Here is a 21,927-nt window from a genome sequence, read left to right as displayed (position 1 = left end):
AAATCTACAACACAGTAAAGTGTGCAGAAAATGAATGTGCCTGAATACTTTTTGAATCCATTGTATATTTAATATGTTACAAAGGTACAGTGGGAAAGCACTCCTGCCTTATGACGTATGGCTCCACTGTCATGGGTTCATGTCATTATTTGAGTAGTGTTTGGAAGCTTTCCCTGTGTCTGCATGTGTTTTTTTCTCTTGGTACTCTGGTTTTCACCCACATCCACAAATATATTTGTGCTAAGTTAATTGACAAATCTAAGTTGGCCCTATGGTTGTAAATGTGAGGGGACCCTTTGACATCCCGGGCTTGCTGTTCTCTCGGGCCCGATGCTGCTATAATAGACTCGAGCCTCTTATGATCTTAAACTGGATTGATTGGGTTTTAGAATGTTATGTTATTTTGCTTAAAGTAATGAGTGTCCCACTGGACAAGAGATTTACACGCTGTAGAAAGGGGAGAGGCAGAGACTAGCAAAGCCCTAGAAGAAAGAGAGGTAGTATTGCCAGTGACAGTGCACGCATTGACACCAGTATAAACTGAAGGGCACTACTAGGTTGGTTGACTAGAGAAGAGTTTAGAATAGGAACATCCAGAAAATAAAGGAAGACTACAGCATGAGTGAAGGTACATAATAGATAGATAGATAGATAGATAGATAGATAGATAGATAGATAGATAGATAGATAGATAGATAGATAGATAGATAGATAGATAGATAGATAGATAGATAGATAGATAGATAGATAGATAGATAGATAGATAGATAGATAGATACTTTATTAATCCCAATGGGAAATTCACAATGTTTAATGTTTACCGATGACCTAGAGGACATGTGGTCCAATAGTTGCCAGTGATGCCTGACCTTCTAAAAGAAAGTCTGATGCAACAGACCACTAAAGGACAGCACACAGCCTAGGTTTGCCTTGAACACATGGAACTTTTTGTTAAAGTGAAGGCTTATTGATCTCAGAATCAGTAGATCAGCTGGAATAAGAGTTCATTTGACAGTAGAAAGAGATAGCAGGATAAAAGAGAGATAGGAGGGAAGAGCAACATAGCAAATAATATATAAATCATCAACCTTGTTAGACAAGAATTACCACCTATTTTGGAATCCTTAACCCATACTGTTTATAGTACAGTGCCATGACAAAGTATTTGCTCTTTTCCTAATTTCAGCTAATTTTACAAAAGTTTGACACTGAATGTTTGCAGGTATTCCACCAAGGTCTAATATTAGACCAAGGGCAGGAACGTTAGCAGATAACACACTTTTTTTTACATATTTCAGTCATGGGCAGCACGGTGGTGCAGTGGTAGCGCTGCTGCCTCGCAGTAAGGAGCCCTGTGTTCGCTTCCCAGGTCCTCCCTGCGTGGAGTTTGCATGTTCTCCCCGTGTCTGTGTGGGTTTCCTCCCACAATCCAAAGACATGCAGGTTAGGTGCATTGGCGATCCGAAATTGTCTCTAGTGTGTGCTTGGTGTGTGTGTGTGCCCTGTGGTGGGTTGGCGCCCTGCCTGGGTTTGTTCCTGCCTTGTATCCTGTGTTGGCTGGGATTGCCTCCAGTAGACCCCCGTGACCCTGTGTTAGGATATAGCGGGTTGGAAAATGACTGACTGACTATTTCATTTATTGAATGAACAGTCTTACCAAGCATGAATTGCCATTGTGTTAAAAATGTGTTCATCTCCTAGATAAATCAACTCAGATATAGGATTGAATGAATGTAGTGAGGCTTGATTACACACAACCCTGCTCAATATACAGTAAACCTCACTTACTTACAAATCAAATTGCCAACACAAAGATTCAACACACATGTACTGATTCAACCGTATAAATTCTGCCATTGTGTCACATTACTAAGATGATGGAGAACTTTAGAATTGTCACTCACTGAGAGTATCGTTGTACTCTGCATTTAGTAAGTGGTATAATCTATTCATGCATCTTGCCTTGTATTTTGTACTATTGTATTGTATTTCTGAGGTGGCAATGATACAGTAGATTGGCCATCTAGCTCTGTGAAGAGCATTACTTGTGATCTGTTTTGTGTGTTGTATTTACCCCATGTTTTGACATCCATTGCATGCCCAACCTACCTGTAAGCGGGTCTCTCTCTGAAGTGCCTTGCCCAAGACGTCTTCAATTTTTTTCCCTATAGGGTTTTTTTTTATGGAAGTTTTTTTCTTGTCTACTTAGGGAGTTAAGGCTGAGATCTGTCAAAAGCAAGGCCTGTTAAATTTTTAGGCTATATAAGAAATAAATTGTTGTTGTTGCGAAACTAATCTATTACCCCGGAATGTCGTTACCTACAGTATATCCACTATTGAAGCAAAAAGCTTAGGCTGTGGAAGGTTCAGTTTGGCAAATGAATTTATTTATTTGCCAGCATCGCAGTCCATTTGATGCTGGATTTGTTCGTTGAGAAAAAGGATGGGTGTCATTGCCCTTGTAGTGTTAAATAACATCACAATTAAGAATTATCGCCCATCTCCTTAAATCTTTCGTGTGCTTTATTAAATTGAATCAGAGAAGTGTATACAATTTATATATGAATATTTAGTAATCACTAAAGTTTAGTTAACACCCCACAGCATTCCAGAAGTTTGTCAATTACTGTTTTCTAGATGCTTAAATAGTCTTTGTTTTTGTTTGCATTAATGACATTCGTATCTTTTCTTGAAATGTAGCTGAACGCGTTGATCATGTGTGTGAAGTCTTAAAAGGACTATGTCATAATAATTTTTTGTCAAGTATAAAAAAATGTGAATTTCTTAAATTAGGTATTTATTTTCTGGATAACGATACTTCCGATAAAGCTATAATTATGGATCTATTAGAAGTATTGGCTGTTTTAGAAATGCCAACGCCAACATCTCTTAACCAAGTCCAAGGATTTACTGAATTCACTAACCACTACAGGAACTTTGTTTTTAGTAATCTATTTTAAACAATCACCTCTTTAACAAAGAAATTTAATTAGCCATTTCTTTGATCAGTCAAAGCTCAGCAAGCCTTTATTAAATTAAAGAATATTGTCATATCTGTTCTTGAATTACAACATCCTGACTGTTCAGTACAATTTGAAATTTAGGTTGACACGTCAAATTCTTGGAGTAAAGGCTGTTCAATTACAAAGCTTTTCAGACATAAAGAAACTGCACCCTTATACGCATTTCTTTTTGAAATTGATTCTTGGAAAAGAAAGTTCCAATATGGTAAAGAAAGTGTTACATGTCATGGAATAAAACTTAGTTAACAATAATGGAGTCACTGCCTGGAGGGCATCAAAATATTATTTACAGTATCATATATGTTAACCATAAAAATCTTTTATTTTAAAATGGCATTACTACTGAGAGGAGAGATTCAATTTTAGAATTAAATTTCACCCAGATAGTAATAACAAGTAAGACAGATGCTTTATCAAGGCACTATGAAAGTAAAGGTTACTGTGTCATCGTGTACTTAATTTGCAAGGAATTTCTCGGTCTTGGAGCTACTGCAGATCCAGATAATGTCTTTGACAAAAAATGTGAAAAGGACTTAAAGAACTAAGCATTCTTCAAACTCATAACCAGTGAGATTGTTGTTTGTATCAGATACATTTAAATCACAGTTACTGTTCTGGAGTCATGATTGAAATAATGGCAAGATATCCAGGAATTCAAAGACACAGATAATTTATTGCATTATTTTTGTGCCCTGCTTTAGATAAGATGTTTAAGAATATATAGAAGCTTTTGCATAATTCAACAGAGCAAAATTAAATCACTGTTGTCCAGCAGTGCTTCTTCATCCAATGCTAGTTCCTAAGAAGCCATATTTGTAGATTTTAAAGGATTCTGTTGCCAGTTTTCTTCCAGTGGTTCACCATGACTTTAGTTCTGGTAGATTGCTTTTGTAAAGCAACTCCATTTACACTTTTAGAATGAATGTTCCCTGCCCCTGCACTCACCAGTATTTTTATTTTAGAAGTCTTTCAATTGCATCTACAGTATTTTTTTCAAAAATTATATCTTATTATAGACTACAATATATTTTTTGTGCTCGCATAAGGATCAAAGTGAGTTTATGAACAAAGAGAGATATTCAATCAATAATTAGTGAGCTATTTAATATGTGACCAGAGGACAAACTTGTACAAGTCTTTTCATAATCTTGGCGCACCAATTGGATGTCCCTGTTTAATAAAGTAAAAGAAAACAAAAACTGGTCACAATAGCTCCAACAAAAGACAATGTTTCAGCCCAATAAACAGAATTGCCTTCAATCGCATGGAAGCTATACCAACATGAATGTGTTTGCTCAAGGTCAGGTTCTGGGCCCAAATGCAGACACCATTATCTGGGGACCAGGTGGTTTTATAGAGCCTGACCAGAAGGGGCAGGGCCTGCTATGGGCACTGTGGCCGGGTCAGTTGCCATCTCTCGGTGACTTCTTTGAGCTGCAGGTAGAAAAGCAGAGACAGTTAGCACGAACACCCACTCTTGTCCCACAGTGGTATCGCTTACATCGTCAGAGGCAGGAAAGAGATCCCCAAGTGCACATGCGTGACATTTTCAGTCTGATTGCTCTAGTGTACTCCCATGTGTAGAATCTTGCCTTACTCCATTGGACTTTCATCTTTTTAGTATGTGTAAGATTTCCAACTATCTTTCTTACATACCAAGCTAGCCTAATTTCTAGCGTCAGTGTAACAATCCTCTTTAATAAAACCCCTGTGTGCGTCCAGTGTCCGTGTGTATGTGTCTTCTGGTGAAGTGCACATGCGCGGGGCACAGTGCGATGCTACAAAGCACATGCTTCAAAGGCTGCCTGACGCGTCACACAAGACAGAGAGGGTGGGACCTATAAAATATCGCACGGCCGAACCAATCGGATTTCGGTAAATGAGGTAAGACCTAAAACATAAAACACGAAAAATCCAATCGGGTACAGAGACGCGGAGACCAGCTTCCCCATTGTTGTGCAAGTGTTCACTCTGAGGATATCAGATTTGCGATTAAGAAGCTTGGCCCGGTAAAGTGTAAAGTGAAAGTCGTTGAAGGGGTTTTCCTAAATACAGTATACGAATTTTCATGATATTACAATACAATGACTTTTAAAAGTAGATTTATTTTCGCGCACATTAAATCAGTTGCTGGGGAGAATCTGCTGATTGCCCACTGTTGTGACAGAAAATTAAATGCATATTACGGACAGCAAAGCTAGTATTACTGTCAGAGAAAATTACAGGCATTTTACGGAAAAAATTTAATGAGGTAAAAGGTCCCTTGTGATTTAATATAGACTGTTCCTACTAATGTTTATGGACTACTGTTCTAGCGCCCGTTATTGTAACGGGCTTAATGTCTAGTACTATATAATTCCTATGGGTTAAAATAGCTCCATAGATTATTGACCACAAGATACAGTAAATACCTACAAATCTCCTAACAGACTTACTTACCTACTCTTACACATGATCATTAAACACATTTTCATGTTCATCCTTTTTTTCATATCTCCAGACTGGCCTTTCTTGAAAGATGAATTGTTACCCACATTGGATCACCATATGATTGTGTAGTAAAATTAGCTGAATCCATCCAAGCATGAATTCTATCGTGTGCTGCCCTTTATTTAGTGTACTATTTATTGCAGTAGTATGCAATCTGAAACAATGCCATTGATGCCTCACAGAGAACTTTTGTTTCTATGGTACGAAAATATCTATACTAATAAAAGGCAAAGCCCTCACTGACTGACTGACTGACTGACTGACTGACTCATCACTAATTCTCCAACTTCCCGTGTAGGTAGAAGGCTGAAATTTGGCAGGCTCATTCCTTACAGCTTACTTACAAAAGTTAGGCAGGTTTCATTTCGAAATTCTACGTGTAATGGTCATAACTGGAACCTGTTTCACTGACTCACTCATCACTAATTCTCCAACTTCCCATGTAGGTAGAAGGCTGAAATTTGGCAGGCTCATTCCTTACAGCTTACTTACAAAAGTTAGGCAGGTTTCATTTCGAAATTCTACGTGTAATGGTCATAACTGGAACCTGTTTCACTGACTCACTCATCACTAATTCTCCAACTTCCCGTGTAGGTAGAAGGCTGAAATTTGGCAGGCTCATTCCTTACAGCTTACTTACAAAAGTTAGGCAGGTTTCATTTCGAAATTCTACGCGTAATGGTCATAACTGGAACCTGTTTTTTGTCCATATACTCTAATGGAGGAGGCGGAGTCACGTATTGCGTCATCACGTATTACGCCTCCTACGTAATCACGTGAACTGAAAATGAGGAAGAGATTTACAGCACAAGTCAAACGCGGGAATGAAGGTAAATGACGTTAATTGTTGACTGTCTTTTAATACTGTGTAATTGTTGAGTGTCTTTTAATACTGTGTAAGCATACATATTAACATGTGCAATTAAACATGTGCATTTACGGGGTGATTTCTCAGGCTTAAAAGCTCGCCTTTTATTAAAAAGGTAAATGCAAACTCTTTTCATTCTGAAGGGCACAAACCACGTTAGATTTCAGCCGTTAAACGTGCAAAAATGTCAGTACACCAGATAAATAAGCGCAACATATTATCAGTTGTATTGTATGCTTACAATACATATAGAACTGTGTTAATTGTTAACTAATATTATGGGATGGTGTTTTTCGACTCGTGCCTTGATTTAAACGATTGCATGTCTTGGTGGGTTTGCGTAGCTTATTGTCAATATCTTTACACCTCTTTTTAAGACTTAATTTAAAAATGTTTTCTTTTCTTCTTAATTAAAATTTAAAAGCAATACTTCACCTCTGCAAAGCCCCTCTAGCCCTGACATCCGAGGTTCGATTACCGTAAGCGAGTGCAGTGAGTGTGTACGCCTGATGAGCCAAGAATAAGGGGGAAAGACGTGTCGCGTACTCTTTGCATTATTTGACAGTAAACTATTTTCATCCATTCTATGATCTGCTTCTCACAACTGAAGGCACCGTGGCTGATGTTACCTGACTTGCTGGCCAACCATAAGCGTTACCTGGTAGGTAACCGCCCACTCACTTCACTCCCTTACGGGAATTGAACCTCGGACGTCAGCGCTAGAGGCAAAGCCCCTAAAATTGCGCCACGGCGTGTGGTTCGTTTATTTGACAGCATGTAGATCGGGGTAATTACATTCATGGCATTCATAGTCTGATTCACAATCTGATTGTATGGGTGGTTACCTACCAGGTAACGCTTATGGTTAGCCAGCAAGTCAGCTCGAAGTGATCACTCGAGTGAAGGCAGCTTCACAAAAAAACAAATCCTTAACAAACTGTTATTGGTATATTTTCCCTCAATTTTAAAAGGTTTTCTTTTCTTCTTAATAAAATTTTAAAAGCAGTACTTCGCCGGTGCGAAGCGCGGGGATTTGAGCGACTGACGCATACAGACATATTCATGAGTGCAGGTACTTCAGAAAGAAAGCACCGTGTAAACCTAAACTTTAAATTAAGTTCATAGACCTACAAAAGGTTGCCATTGATTTGAGGCAAGATTGCTTTTCTCATGTACAACTGTCCGTTGCATTCTTAACAGTAAGCTTGCACAGCTTGGTCATATTACAACCTGAGTGCTGAACTGACAACGTCGTATACAAACAGAACTATAACAATTGTAATAAACAAACAAAAAAAAAAAGCGAAGAACCCTTGGATTTAATAAAAAGGCTCCTTCCTTGGCGAAGCAAGGAAAAAGGAAGACCTTATATGGCGTTCGTTTATAAAACAGCTGAAAAGCTGTGTTAAGGCTGCTTCACAAAAAAACAGATCCTTAACAAATTGCTATTGGGATATTTTCCCTCAATTTAAAAAGCTTTTCTTCTTAATAAAAATTTAAAAGCAGTACTTCGCGGGGATTTAGATATAGATATATATATATATATATATATATTTATGTATATATAGATATATATATATATATATATATATATATATAGATGTATATAGAGATATAGATATATATAGATATACATATATAGATATAGATATATATATATATGTATGTATGTCTATAATATATATATATATATATATATATATATATATATATATATATATATATATATATATATATATGTAAGCTTATAAGTACTGCCTTTCTTCTCTTTAAGAAAGGAAGATGTAATGATACTTGATTTAAACGATTCCATGTCTTGGTGGGTTTGCGTAGCTTATTGTCAATATCTTTACACCTGTTTTTAAGACTTATTGACTGAAACGGGCTTTCACAAAAAAAGTTAGGGCTTTGCTACAGGATACACCCTCCACAAGTTAAGCAAGTAAAAATAAAAGTGTATATTTCTGTTTTATTTAAACCTTTTAAGTTTGTATGCATAGCCCCATTTGGCTGTTTTAGTTTTTTTTTTTCTTTCTTCAGTAATATTAAATCTCCTTAAAGAAAAAGAACATATGCATTTTAAAAAGGAGAAACCCTCATTTATAAAGGTTTGCTGCAGATGACTTGACTGAAAATAAATTAATACTTCCTATGTGTATAGTACATATTTATCTATTTTACTTATGCCTTTATTCCAGCAACTTGCAACATCTGAGGTACAATTTGTTACATTACTTTTGTTTTTTGCAGCACAGGCAGGTGAAGTGACTTCCTCAGGGTCACACAGTGGTGTCAGTACCAGGATTTGAACTGACAAGCTCCGGGTTTGCTGAAATATTACTGAAGAAAGAAAAAAAATGAAAACGGGCAAATAGGGCTATGCATACAAATGTCGATCCATCCATTATCCAACCCACTATATCCTAAATACAGGAGCCAATAAATAGATATGTATATATGCAGTATATATATATATATATATATATATGTGAATGTATGTATGTATGTATATATGTATGTCTATATTTATATGTATATATATATATATATGTAGATATGTAAATTTGTATATGTATATATATATATGTATATGTGGATGTGTATATGTATATACAGTAATCCCTCCTCCATCGCGGGGGTTGCGTTCCAGAGCCACCTGCGAAATAAGAAAATCCGCGAAGTACAAACCATATGTTTATATGGTTATTTTTATATTGTCATGCTTGGGTCACAGATTTGCGCAGAAACACAGGAGGTTGTAGAGAGACAGGAACGTTATTCAAACACTGCAAACAAACATTTGTCTCTTTTTCAAAAGTTTAAACTGTGCTCCATGATAAGACAGAGATGACAGTTCCGTCTCACAATTAAAAGAATGCAAACATATCTTCCTCTTCAAAGGAGTGCGCGTCAGGAGCAAAGCCTGTCAGAAAGAGATAGGAAAGCAAACAAATCAATAGGGCTGTTTGGCTTTTTAAGTATGCGAAGCACCGCGGCACAAAGCTGTTGAAGGTGGCAGCTCACACCCCCTCTGTCAGGAGCAGAGAAAGAGAGAGAGAGAGAGACAGAGTTTGTTTTTCAATCAAAAATCAATACGTGCCCTTCGCGCTTTTAAGTATGCGAAGCACCGTGCAGCATGTCGCTTCAGGAAGCAGCTGCACAGAAGGTAGCAACATGAAGATAATCTTTCAGCATTTTTAGACGAGCGTCCGTATAGTCTAGGTGTGCGAACAGCCCCCCCTGCTCAATCCCCCTACGTCAGGATCAGAGAAAGTCAGCGCGAGAGAGAGAGAAAAGTAAGTTGGGTAGCTTCTCAGCCATCTGCCAATAGCGTCCCTTGTATGAAATCAACTGGGCAAACCAACTGAGGAAGCATGTACCAGAAATTAAAAGACCCATTGTCCGCAGAAATCCGCGAACCAGCAAAAAATCCGCGATATATATTTAAATATGCTTACATATAAAATCCGCGATAGAGTGAAGCCGCGAAAGGCAAAGCGCGATATAGCGAGGGATTACTGTATATGTATATGTAGATATGTATATATATATGTGTTTATGTATATGTATATATATATGTTTACATAACCTCTTTAACACAGTACTTCTCCGCTGCGAAGCGCGGGTATTTTGCTAGTATATATATATATATTATATATATATATATATATATATATACACACATATATATATATATATATATATATATATATATATATATATATATAGTATATATATATATATATATATATATATAGTATATATATATGACAGCAACACTCATAACAATGACAACACAATTACATTGACAATCATGTTACGTTATTTTTAAAATGTTTCCTTTACTTTTTCATAACCTCTTTAACACACTACTTCTCCGCTGCGAAGCGCGGGTATTTTGCTAGTTATTAATATTTCCCATGATGTCTGTCTGTGAAAGCATCAAACTAAAATGACTGACAAGCAAAGACACATATAAGAAAGAGGGAGAGAGAATGGATTAGCACAAATAAGTTTGTGGGGTGAAGGGACTGCAACACTAGTTTGAAATATCTTTTATGTGTAAGTGCAGATCACAGAAATTTATTTTCATATCAATAATACCTTTTTCACTTAAAACATACATATCAGAAAACGTTATAGTCATGAGGGTATCCCTCTATCCATCAATCCCATTTCATTCTATCATAAGTTAAGTTCTAGTAATGTACTATTGAAATGTTTTTGTGAGATGCTTCCAATTCCTGTCTGGAATGCATTATTCATAATTTTAAAAGAAGAAATTCAGTTGAGTCGACTTTATGAATGCCTTTGAGAGTTTTGAGGGCCAAGATTATACAGTACCTTAAGCTAGCCTTCACTGTTCCAAGCTAATGAGGTTTGGTTACCTTGGCCATGCTGAGTAATCCATGTCCTTTAGTCCAGGGATGGATTTAGCTGCTGTTTTCACTGGGAGCTGGTATGGTCGTAGCAACCAGAACTGAACACAGAACTCTACATGAGGTCAATGCTAATGTATAAATAGTTTTTATTGTTTTCATAAAAGAATACATGTGTACAGTGTGAAATTTTCTTGTTATCAGATGCAACTGTTAAAGAAGTCTGACCTTTAGACTAATATGGGCTAAAGATATCTTAACATTCAAGTATGATTTGTTAAAGTGTACATTGATAAACGAAAGATGAGGAATGCGAGTATCATTTTTACAGTTTCTTTAAAGATGAATACAAAATAAAGTAAAACTTTCTAATTTACTATTTTCAAAATAAGATGCTGATGAGCTATACAAGAGAGCAAATCATTCTGTATCCATTTATTTGTTCAGAGTACTGTTTTGTAACCCTAATCCCAAGGACATGTAGTGGCTGCTTATTTTATTCTGAGTTCTAAATAAAATTAATTTCAATATTAGTTAATTATTTACAGTTTTGTATCAATTTTCTTTTTGCAAGTTTATAAATTACACATACAGTGCATCTGGAAAGTATTCACAGCGCATCACTTTTTCCACATTTTGTTATGTTACAGCCTTATTCCAAAATGGATTAAATTCATTTTTTTTCCTCAGAATTCTACACTGAAATTCAAACTGTACACTAATCCAAATATAATACATATTACATTAAAATGATATAAGAAGTAAGCCATGTACAGTAATTCAAAGAAATATCCACAGTTGTCCTCCAGGGCAAGAGTTAAGAAACACTTATAAAGAGTTTTGATATCTGCTCTTCTTTGAGTTAATTTTGTTTATCTAACACAAATCTGCAAAATCTTTGTTCTAAATCTGCAAAATCTTTGTTCTTCATTGCAGGGCCTCCAGGACCAAAAGGTGACAAGGGAGACAATGGACCCTTAGGGATGACTGGTGCCCCCGGTTTACCTGGATTGCGAGGTTTGTTGCATTTAAGTTATTTTGATTGAAGCACAATTCACTGAGGCACAATTTACCTTGTTTGTGAAGTTAAATGTTACGTCTACCCATTTTGTTTTACAGTAGTGACCCTGTCAATAGTTATAATTGCTGATAAGCAAATTTTATATTGGTTTACGTTTTTTCTTACTCTGCTAATTATATTTAGAATTTACTAAATTTTAGATCACTGTGCTACGGTAACACTTGTTACACTGCTTTAGAATTTAACCTGCTCTCTGCCCTTGTAATACACTTTCTTCCTACATTTCAAAGATGTGCATGTTGGGTTCATCTGAGCTTTTTAGACTGGCACTGATGTGTGAGCTGTTTTCTGGTATGTTTTTAGAACTGGCTTAGGACGATTACAACCCTGAAATATTAAGATAATTTTGTACATCAGTAGGTTGATGGATGGACAACACTGTTTGCTAAGTATTCATTTACAAGTAATATACTTTCTATACATCAATAACTTTAAAAACAGATTAGAAACACTGGAGAGAACACATTGCTCATTCCGATAGATCCAGACTTTTCTTCCGGTTTGAATTCTGATTGGTTTGGTTTGTCTGTTAATTGGCAATGCTAAATTTATTTTTTCCAAAAAGTATTATAATTTTTTTCTTAAAGGTAATGTACAGAATGCCTATGACTGATAATAAATATCTTTTGTATTTGTCTGGTATGAATGAATGCATTTCCTAGCATCATGATCTGATAGCAATTAAGCAATTCTTAGACCTGTTCCTGCATTCTTAAACTGCCAGCACTCAGCTGGTGTATAAAATGATTTTTAAAAATATATTTTATACACCTAGCCCATATCACTGACTCACAAAGGTTTACAGAATAACATGGAAAAAGTACAGTTTGTGGTGTATCACCATTATAGATTCCCTAACTAGCCTAACAGATAAGTGGGCTTTTTATAAGTAAAGACCTGCTTTACTTATTTGTCCTTCTCTTAAGAGATATGAGTACCAGCCTAACAAAACTAGTTCCTAAAGAGCTGGCAAAAAGGAAGATGGCAACTAAAAAGTACAATGGCAAAACAAACAGGCATAATGAAATGTTTTCTGGGTATTAAAAAAATACATTTTTTAGCATTTTTTTTTCTATTTACTTAGTGTGTGGTATGTGATGTTACCATTCCACCATTATAAGAAATGGCAGCATGCAGTACGAAGTATTTTGTTTGTTGTTCTTTATTTCATCTTATACGATTTCTCTTATTAGAAATTTGTTAGTTTTCGCATACCCCTTGGGGTCAGAGCGCAGGGTCAGCCATTGTACAGCGCCCCTGGAGCAATTACAGGTTAAGGGTCTTGCTCAAGGGCCCAGCAGAGTAGGATCTCTTTTGGCAGTGACAGGGATTCGAACCAGCAACCTTCAGGATACCAGCGCAGATCCTTAGCCTCAGAGCCACCACTCCACCCGTGAATCCAAGCTTTTAGACAGCAGATATAACCAGAATTTTTTGTGGTTCGTCCTTGCAGTCGTAACCAACATGCCAGTTAATAACGGAAGAGCACTGGTAAAACATTATGAAAAAAATAAATAATTCTAAAACAGCAATATAAATCACTTTTTGACCTACAACACATTTTTTCCAAAACAAAAAAAAGAAAATCAAAATACGCCTGGTTTTTTAGAAGTAAAAACAGCTGACAGTCTGAACAATGTCTCCAGTCCTCCATTTGTAAGGAAAAATGGCCACTGTGAAATCACACAGGAATTCAAAATGGTCATTATTTGTGACAATGTTTAAGAAATAACAATTTAATATAACATTAAATATGTTAATATGGTATATTAGTGTAATATTAATTTAATAAAACATAAAAACAAATAAAAAATAAAACGTCTGGACAGAGTACTCCTTTAAAGTTAAAAGAGTTTTCACATAATATAATATATTATCTAAACCTGCTTAATCCAGTTTAGTTTGGCAGAGGGTGAAGCCTATTCCTGCAGAATCAGGTAAGATACAGAAACCAAAGGGTTCCAGTCAATTAATAGATCACCTCACACACACACGCACGCACGCACACACACACACACACACACACACACACACACACACACACACAGAGACAGTTTTGAGTCGCCATTTAAACTAATTATACATCTTTGTGATGTGGTGCAAAGCTGAAGTAACCAGAGAAACACCCTTATAGGCACTGGGTGAATGTGCAAATTCCACATGAACAACGACAAGGCACTGACATGACAATGCAGCAACAAAACACATACTTATTTAAATAAATGTATTTGGTTAAATATCAATTTGTTTATTTCAATTAATTCATTGGTCCATAAACATTTGCTATGTTGTACCTGAAGTCATCCAGATAGAAAAGCTGGCCAGTTGAGAAAGTGGAGAGGAAGATGAAAACTCCAGTTAACATCATTCTGGGAGGAAAATTTGGACAGGGCCAATAAGACAAAATACCTCAGCTAGGAATTGTGGCCAACGCAAGCCCTTCAATCCCTGGCAGGTGACTGCATTTCTAATTGCAGCATCACCTGAAAAAACAGAATCGAACTAAAATCTCCTTCCAGTTTTTTTTAAGTAGATTAAGCAAGAAAACAAGACACAGGGAAACAATTAAAGGTAAATAAAAAAGGGTAAATCAAAAAGAGGAAAAACGGGAGTCAGGAACAGAGACAGTATCAACATATAAATAGCTACATCAAAAGGTGGGCACTATCAGAAGGCTCTTTAAATCAGTATTTTGTAGACAATTTGCAAATCAGACCAGGCTACATCAGGGTTTAGGAAACTTTTCATTTCTTAATTTTGAGTGTTGTCCTGAAAATTTGATAACAGGCACACCATGGGGGGAACAAAGCAGCTCAACAAGACACAGAAAGTAGAAGAGACACACACAGAAAGTGTTCCCTTGATTTGTCACTGATATACGTTTTCCCAGAATCTCTCTATGCTAATTTACATCTGTGGCAGTCAGACCCCATACTTGTCTGTGATGATGAATGGATTTTTTTATTAGGTTGCCAAACTATCAAAAGTATAAGATATTGCAAAAGTTTGATAAAAAAACATTTTTCATAAACTTAGTAAATGTTTGCATAGAAAACGTTTAACCCAAGATATTAATGTGAAATTTTTGGTTTCATTTAGGAACACCAGGAGAGCGAGGGTACCAAGGACCTAATGGGGCAAAGGGGAATCCAGGCCTTGATGGACTGCCAGGTCTAACTGGGGCTAAAGGATCAAAAGGTATATCTTTCTTACATAGTCTTATTGTTGTAAGAGACACACTGCGCCAAGCCAGTTGTTTTTGTTCCTCTCAAAATTCAGCCAACATACATTGTGCTACAGCAGCCTGCTGTGTTTATATACAAATACCAAATTTGCATCCTGTCCATTTGTAAAGGATTTCATTAAACCATTGCCAGAGCAGTTGCATGCAATTTGGAAATGAGAACAAGATTTCCATTTCAAAAACCTTTCTAAATGTTATTTGAGTAAGTGATATGACTGAAAGACTTTCACTATAGAAATGCTTTGATGAGTGTTAAACTGGGATTTTTTAACATAAGCAAACTATACAATTTAACATCCATCCATTATCCAACCCGCTATATCCTAACTACAGGGTCACGGGGGTCTGCTGGAGCCAATTCCAGCCAACACAGGGTGCAAGGCAGGAAACAAACCCCGGGCAGGGCGCCAGCCCACCACAGGGCACACACACACACACACACCAAGGACAATTTAGGATCGCCAATGCACCTAACCTGCATGTCTTTGGACTGTGGAAGGAAACCCACGCAGACACGGGGAGAACATGCAAACTCCACGCAGGGAGGACCTGGGAATCGAACCTGGGTGTCCTAACTGTGAGGCAGCAGCGCTACCACTGCACCACTGTGATGATAAAATTAGAATAAATTTATACCACAAACTAAACAGTGTCAGAAAAAGCCCTGTGTTAATCACTTGTCATTTAAAAAATAAGTGTATAAGCAAAATATTTTAAAGCAAACTGGCTACTGGCTCCAGTTTAATTTTTAACATGGTTTACACTAATCAGCCGCACCATTAAAACCACTGAGAGGTGAAGAGAATAACTTTCATTATCTCATTACACAGGCACCTGTCAAAGGGTGGGATGTACTGTAACAGGCAGAACATGAACGGTAAGTTCTTGAAGGTGAGGTGTTGGATGCAGGAAAAGTGAGCAAGTGTAAGGTTCTGCGTGACTTTGATTTAAGCCAAATTGCGATGGTTAGATGACTGGGTCACAGCATCTCGGAAATGGCAAGTCTTGTAGAGTGTTCCCAGTATGCAGCGGTCATTGCTTACCAAAAATGGTCCAAGGAAGGACTACTGGTGATCCGGCAACAGGGTTATGGGCACCCAAGGCTTATTTATGTTTGTGGGGAGCGAAGGATAACCGGTCTGTTTCCAGTCCCACACAAGAGTTGCTGCAATACAAATTGCAGAAAAACTTAATGCTGGCCAAGAGAAAAAGGTGTCAGAACACACAGTGCATCCAGATTGCTCTGTTGCCGCAGACCAGTCAGACTGCTCATGCTGACTCCTGTCCATGCCCAAAAGCTCCTACAATGGGCATGTGAGCATCAGAACTGGACCACAGAGCAACTGAAGAAGGTGGCTTAGTCAACCAAATCAAGTGTATGTGTGTTCTTTACCTGAGGAAGAGATGGCAGCAGGATGAAATGGGAAAAAGGCAGGCTGGTGGATGCAGTGTGATGTTCTATACAATGTTCTGCTGGTAAGCCTCTGGTCTTGGCATTCATGTGGATGTTACTTTGACACCTCCTGACAACCTAAAGATTGTTGTAGACCACATACATCCCTTTATGGAAACGGTATTCCCTGATGGCAGGGGCTTCTTTGGGCAGGATAATGCGCACTGCTACACTGCAAAATTTGTTTAGGAATGGTTTGATCATGACAAAGCGTTTAGGCTGTTGAGTTGGCCTCCAAATTCTTAAGATTTCAATCCTATTAAGCAACTGTACGATATGCTGGAAAAACAAGTCCGATCCATGGAGGCTCCCACCTTGGAACTCATAGGAGGTAAAGAATCTGCTGCTAATGTCTTGGCGCCAGATACCACAGGACACCTTCAGAGGTCTTGTGAAGTCCGTGCCATAATAGGTCAGAGCCTTTTCGGCAGCACAAGGGGATCATACACAATATTACAGGGGTGATTCTAATGTTGTCACTACTCAGTGTTTATTTATATGCATATTGTTTTTTTCAATAAATGTTGATCACAAAAAGCTACTATTCAATTTAGCCATTTTTTGCCAAAGTTAAACATACCATGGTAGACTATGATACACAGTCTGTAGAAGGAGTAGGCAATCCTGGGCATAGAGCTTCAAATACATTTTAAATTTAATGCTGTTGTAAATTAAACTTCCTGTTTAATGTGGAGGCTAATTCCATCTCTGTCTTCTGTCTCACAAATTAATAATAATTTGACATTTACGTCTGTTTGATATTCAGAAAGTTATTTTTGCAATGACTTTGTAGGGTACAGGAATTTATTAATTATGTAGCTTTTGTTTCACTTTTTATTCACTTATTTGCCAAGAGTTTTGTTTTTTATTGTATCCTTTTATCAACTGGAAGCCAGTTGGCCATGTATTGCAAATAACAAGGAAGAAAACAACTAATCAGCTCAATCAATGGCTGGATGTATGTTTATCTTTAAACCATTAGTATCTGTTTCAGATAAAGAAGTTAGGTAGAGCACAAGCCTACAACCATTGTGGCCTTCCAGCACAAGGATTATTCAAAATTGGTTTTGAAGTTGGCCTAATAATGTGTAACTACAGTAATCCCTCGCTATATCGCGCTTTGACTTTCGCGGCTTCACTCTATCGTGGATTTTATATGTAAGCATATCTAAATATATAACGCGGATTTTTCGCTGCTTCGCGGGTTTCTGCGGACAGTGGGTCTTTTTACTTCTGGTACTTGCTTCCTCAGTTGGTTTGCCCTGTTGATTTCATACAAGAGATGCTATTGGCGGATGGCTGAGAAGCTACCCAATCAGAGCACGCAGTTAAGTTCCTGTGTGCTGCTGATTGGCTCAGCGATGGAGTGCTGCATTAACCAGGAAGTCTCATCTCACTCATTCAGCATTAACATGCTCCTGCTACTGCTTCAGGGGCCGTGTCCAAGCGCCAACAGAAGATTCAAATGATTGCAGAAAAGGTAAAAGTTTTGGATATGTTGAAGGAAGGGAACAGCTACACCGCTGCAGGACACCAATGAGTCCACGATTGTTTTTATTTAAAAAGGAGGAAAAGCATATAAGATCTACAGCCGCAGTGTCCTTTAACCAGGGCGCAAAATAAGTTGCAAGTGGATGTGATAAGGCAGTAGTCCGGATGGAATCTGCTTTAGGGATTTGGATTGAAGACTGCTGGAAGAAGAGCAACGGCGGTGCTACACTGTCGCCTGAAGAGGCTCCTTTAGAAGAGCTGTAACACTATCCTTTGTTGTGCAGTAAAATTAAACTCATCGTTATTGGACAAGTCGTCGTGTCATTGTTGGTGAGTAACCATAATTAATTATCTATGTACAGTACTTATTACATGTACATAGTTTAGTGTCACTGTACACACATTTTACTGTATACAATTTTTCTTGCATTGTACGTATTTATTGCTGGTGGCCTGTCTGTCATAATGGCTGTAACATATGTGATATCGGAGACGCTCGATATCTTTAAAATAATATTTAGGTTTTACTGTATATAAACTGTGTTTACATACATAATTTCAACGAATCTTACCTAATATCTAAGAGAATACAAAGGGTTTATGCTGTATAATTGTGCGGGAAATGTTTATAATAGTGTGGGAGAGTTTATAAGGGCTTAAAATATATAAAAATAACCATATGAACATATGGTTTCTACTTCGCAGATTTTCACCTTTCGCGGGGGGTTCTGGAACGCAACCCCCGCGATGGAGGAGGGTTTACTGTACACTGATTCAGTGAAATAAAATAAATAATACTAAGATGTAAAATAAAATACCATTTATTACACAGGGCAATGAATGCAATATTGCAAAATACTAAAATCTTTGAATTTTAAAGTATGCAGAATTGTGCTTACCACGTCTTCCTCTTCTTACCACTTCAGTTTAATTTCTCTCAGTTTCCAGCTTTTCTTTTCACATCAGCTTTTTATGGGTGCCTCACACACCCCAGAGATGTGCATATTAGGCTTATTGGACATTAAATATGAAGAGTATGAGTGAATTCTTTTGAGAGCAGGAGTGTGTACTATGGTTGGTGTTGTGATTCCATTTTGTTTTTAATGTTTCTTAGCTTTCATTTAAGGTATTTGCAGATGTTTAGGCGTTTTAGACTTCCAAACATCTTATTCATTCATTCATGGAAGTTTTAGACTTCCAAACATCTTATTCATTTTACACAGAGGTTATTTCATTTTTTTAAATATATCTTAAACTGTTTGTGATGCTATTTCAGTTTTTGTTATAGGCACCATCATTTTGATTTTGTTATGGGCACTGCCAGTTCACAAATCTCATTGCCAAGATGTGACTCCTAGTGGCCAGATGTTTGGTCATGGAGGTTGCATCTTCTGATGTTGTTACTGCAATGGGTTTAAAAGTCTGAACTGGCAGAAAAGTTTTCATCCAAGCTTTGTGGTTATATTTACCTAGAAGACAGTGGTATTAATTTTAATTATTTCTAGGTTTTGTTTTTTTTCCTTTGTAAAAGTGCAGTTTCATTTTCATCATCAATCTCTGCATGCATTTTTACTATGTCTCATTTTTTGCTCCAACTCTTTCAAAATGTTGTGTTCCAATTTGAGTCAGTATTGTTGGTTCCTGTCTTGGCCCTCTTACGGCCCAAGTAGCTTTGACCTTCTAGTAATCTGTCCTGGAAAAATTAAACTCAGAATACGAATTAATAGAGGGACTGAAAAAGAATGACAAGGATACTGACCCTTTAGATCAGGGAACTCAACTCTGATCCTGGAGCTCTGCAGTGTCTGCAGGTTTTCTGTCCATCCATTTTTGTATTTAGAAGCCAGGCCTAGTAGATAATGAAATTTGCCATTTAATTACATGGCTGTTGATGCATTCATTCTTCCAATACATATCTATATCTCATTGTAGGTTTTTCATTTTCAGTTTTGTGTCTATTAGTCCCTCCCTTCTTGCTTATTTATTTCAAAACAATTTATTAACACAGATACTTGGTGATGCATAAACACAGGTTTAAAAGGAAGCACATTGGCAGGGGAGCTGGTGGTTCCTTTGGTGTTTGAATCGTTCTAAAAGAGATATACAAGCAGGAAGAATACAAAATGCACAGCTGTGCAAATCACAAAAGAACATGCTCCACAGAGCTTACCAATACCAAACAGTGATGAAAGCTACCAATAAAGGTGGCTGGCCCAGTTTTCCACACAAACACCCACAAATTCCTTGTTAACTTTCCTCTAAATAATTCATTAAACACCTCCTGTGCAACCTGGCCTCTTCCTTTTTTCCTTCTGTTGAGCTCATGCCAATTATTCACGTCCAAACTGAAGTTCACCTAACCTATGGCCAAAAGGAGCTGTTAAGCCCTGGTTAATGACTACTTCAAGGCATGCCCCAGGAATCACTTCTGGGGTCCTGAATGTCATGCGGAAGCACTAACCACCATAGTTAGGAACATATGGAGCACAGATGCACTGTCCATCTCAACAGCTTTGTGAGACCCAAAAACTACTGCCCTATACCAACTTGACCGATTGCTGATATACTAGTAGGAGTTTCCCAAAGACTCCAGTTCAAGGCTATGTAAAACTTATTTATATCTGGAGGTGCCCCTCGCAGCTAGAAAAATTGTCATTCCCTATATTCTTCACAGAACTTCTCTCTACCTTTTCCTGTCACTTAAATTAACAACAAGGCTGGATTAAGATCACCATAAACCCCTGGATGATTTTAACTGTTCATTTAATTCACTTTTAACAATTAATTTCAGAGTATCGACATCTGATTGTTTCACAAATTGTGGTTACCCAGTCTTGATTTAGGCTCACAGATACTTGATTGTTTGTGAGTGGGGGTGTAGGAATACATTATGTGGTCCCACTTGGTGATTTCAGTTCATCGTTTCATCAGGTGACTGGGTGGGTTTGGGGATTCTGCAAGATGGAAAGGCCCCTAGGCATCACGGGCCCCTGGGTGCACACCCTGAACTATATGATGGTAGATCCACAGCTTATTTTCTTATCAATTATTAATGCTTTGCATTAACTGAATTTATATTTAATAGCAATCCACTTTCTCTGGTTCTCTAACTAAACAGAGATCTTATTCTGAAGTTAATCTAATGTGATTAACTGATGGCTTTAATTCTAATGATCAAACATTTTAATGGTAATGGTAACATTTTAATATGCTTTCCTATAATGGAATCAACTTTATTTTAAACGTTTGTTTAGGCACCCCTGGGGGAGATTGTACTTTAATTCAAAATCTAATTAGTCTGTATATTTTAGCTATTTAAGTATATTTTATTCATAAGTGATTGTGACCCAATGACACAAAGTACGATGTCTGAGATAAACAAAAATCACATATTAAAATAACATTATCCTGAATAATGTTCTAAACAATTAGTTAGACAGTATACTTGGCATATTTTCACATAGCACAAAATATAATAGTTATATTTGAAATGATTAAGTTTTGAAAATAATCCAAACCATTACCTAAAATTGTTGCAGTGCTTTAAGCAGAGCAGCTTATATGATCTTGGCCAGGGGCCAGACACAATTAAATTCTGACATTACCTCAGTTTGCTAAATATAAATGTCATTAATGTTAACATATAAAACCAGGATAGAGGCCTTATGGGTGAAGTGTCCAATTTCAACTAAGCTTTTCAAGAGCCATGATTATCATTCTATAGTGATTTCTTCTCTAAAGCGTTTCTTTATACTATCAGATACTAAGGATTAAGAACTTTCTTAAAGGGTAACATATGAATTGTCTATGTCTTTTGGGGATGTTCCAAAAGCAAAAACTAAAGAATGAAAAATGCTAAGTAAAAGTTCTTTATCCAAAATCAAAAACCATCTGTTTA

At 37.0% G+C, this 21,927-nt stretch overlaps 1 protein-coding gene across 1 annotated transcript in view; it reads left to right on the top strand.

The window, feature by feature from the left end:
* The window catches only part of scara5 (scavenger receptor class A, member 5 (putative)), a 454,157-nt gene that overhangs the window by 247,754 nt on the left and 184,476 nt on the right, over nucleotides 1–21,927 (top strand). The window contains exons 5-6 of the mRNA XM_051924614.1: nucleotides 11,697–11,777; nucleotides 14,941–15,039. Coding sequence (XP_051780574.1) covers nucleotides 11,697–11,777; nucleotides 14,941–15,039 — 180 coding nt within the window. The remainder of the gene's footprint in view (nucleotides 1–11,696; nucleotides 11,778–14,940; nucleotides 15,040–21,927) is intronic.

This window comes from Erpetoichthys calabaricus, chromosome 3, assembly GCF_900747795.2.
Source record: "Erpetoichthys calabaricus chromosome 3, fErpCal1.3, whole genome shotgun sequence".
NCBI lineage: Eukaryota > Metazoa > Chordata > Cladistia > Polypteriformes > Polypteridae > Erpetoichthys > Erpetoichthys calabaricus.
The sequence above is the reverse complement of the archived record's forward strand: the minus strand, read 5'-3'. Positions and strand labels throughout refer to the sequence as shown.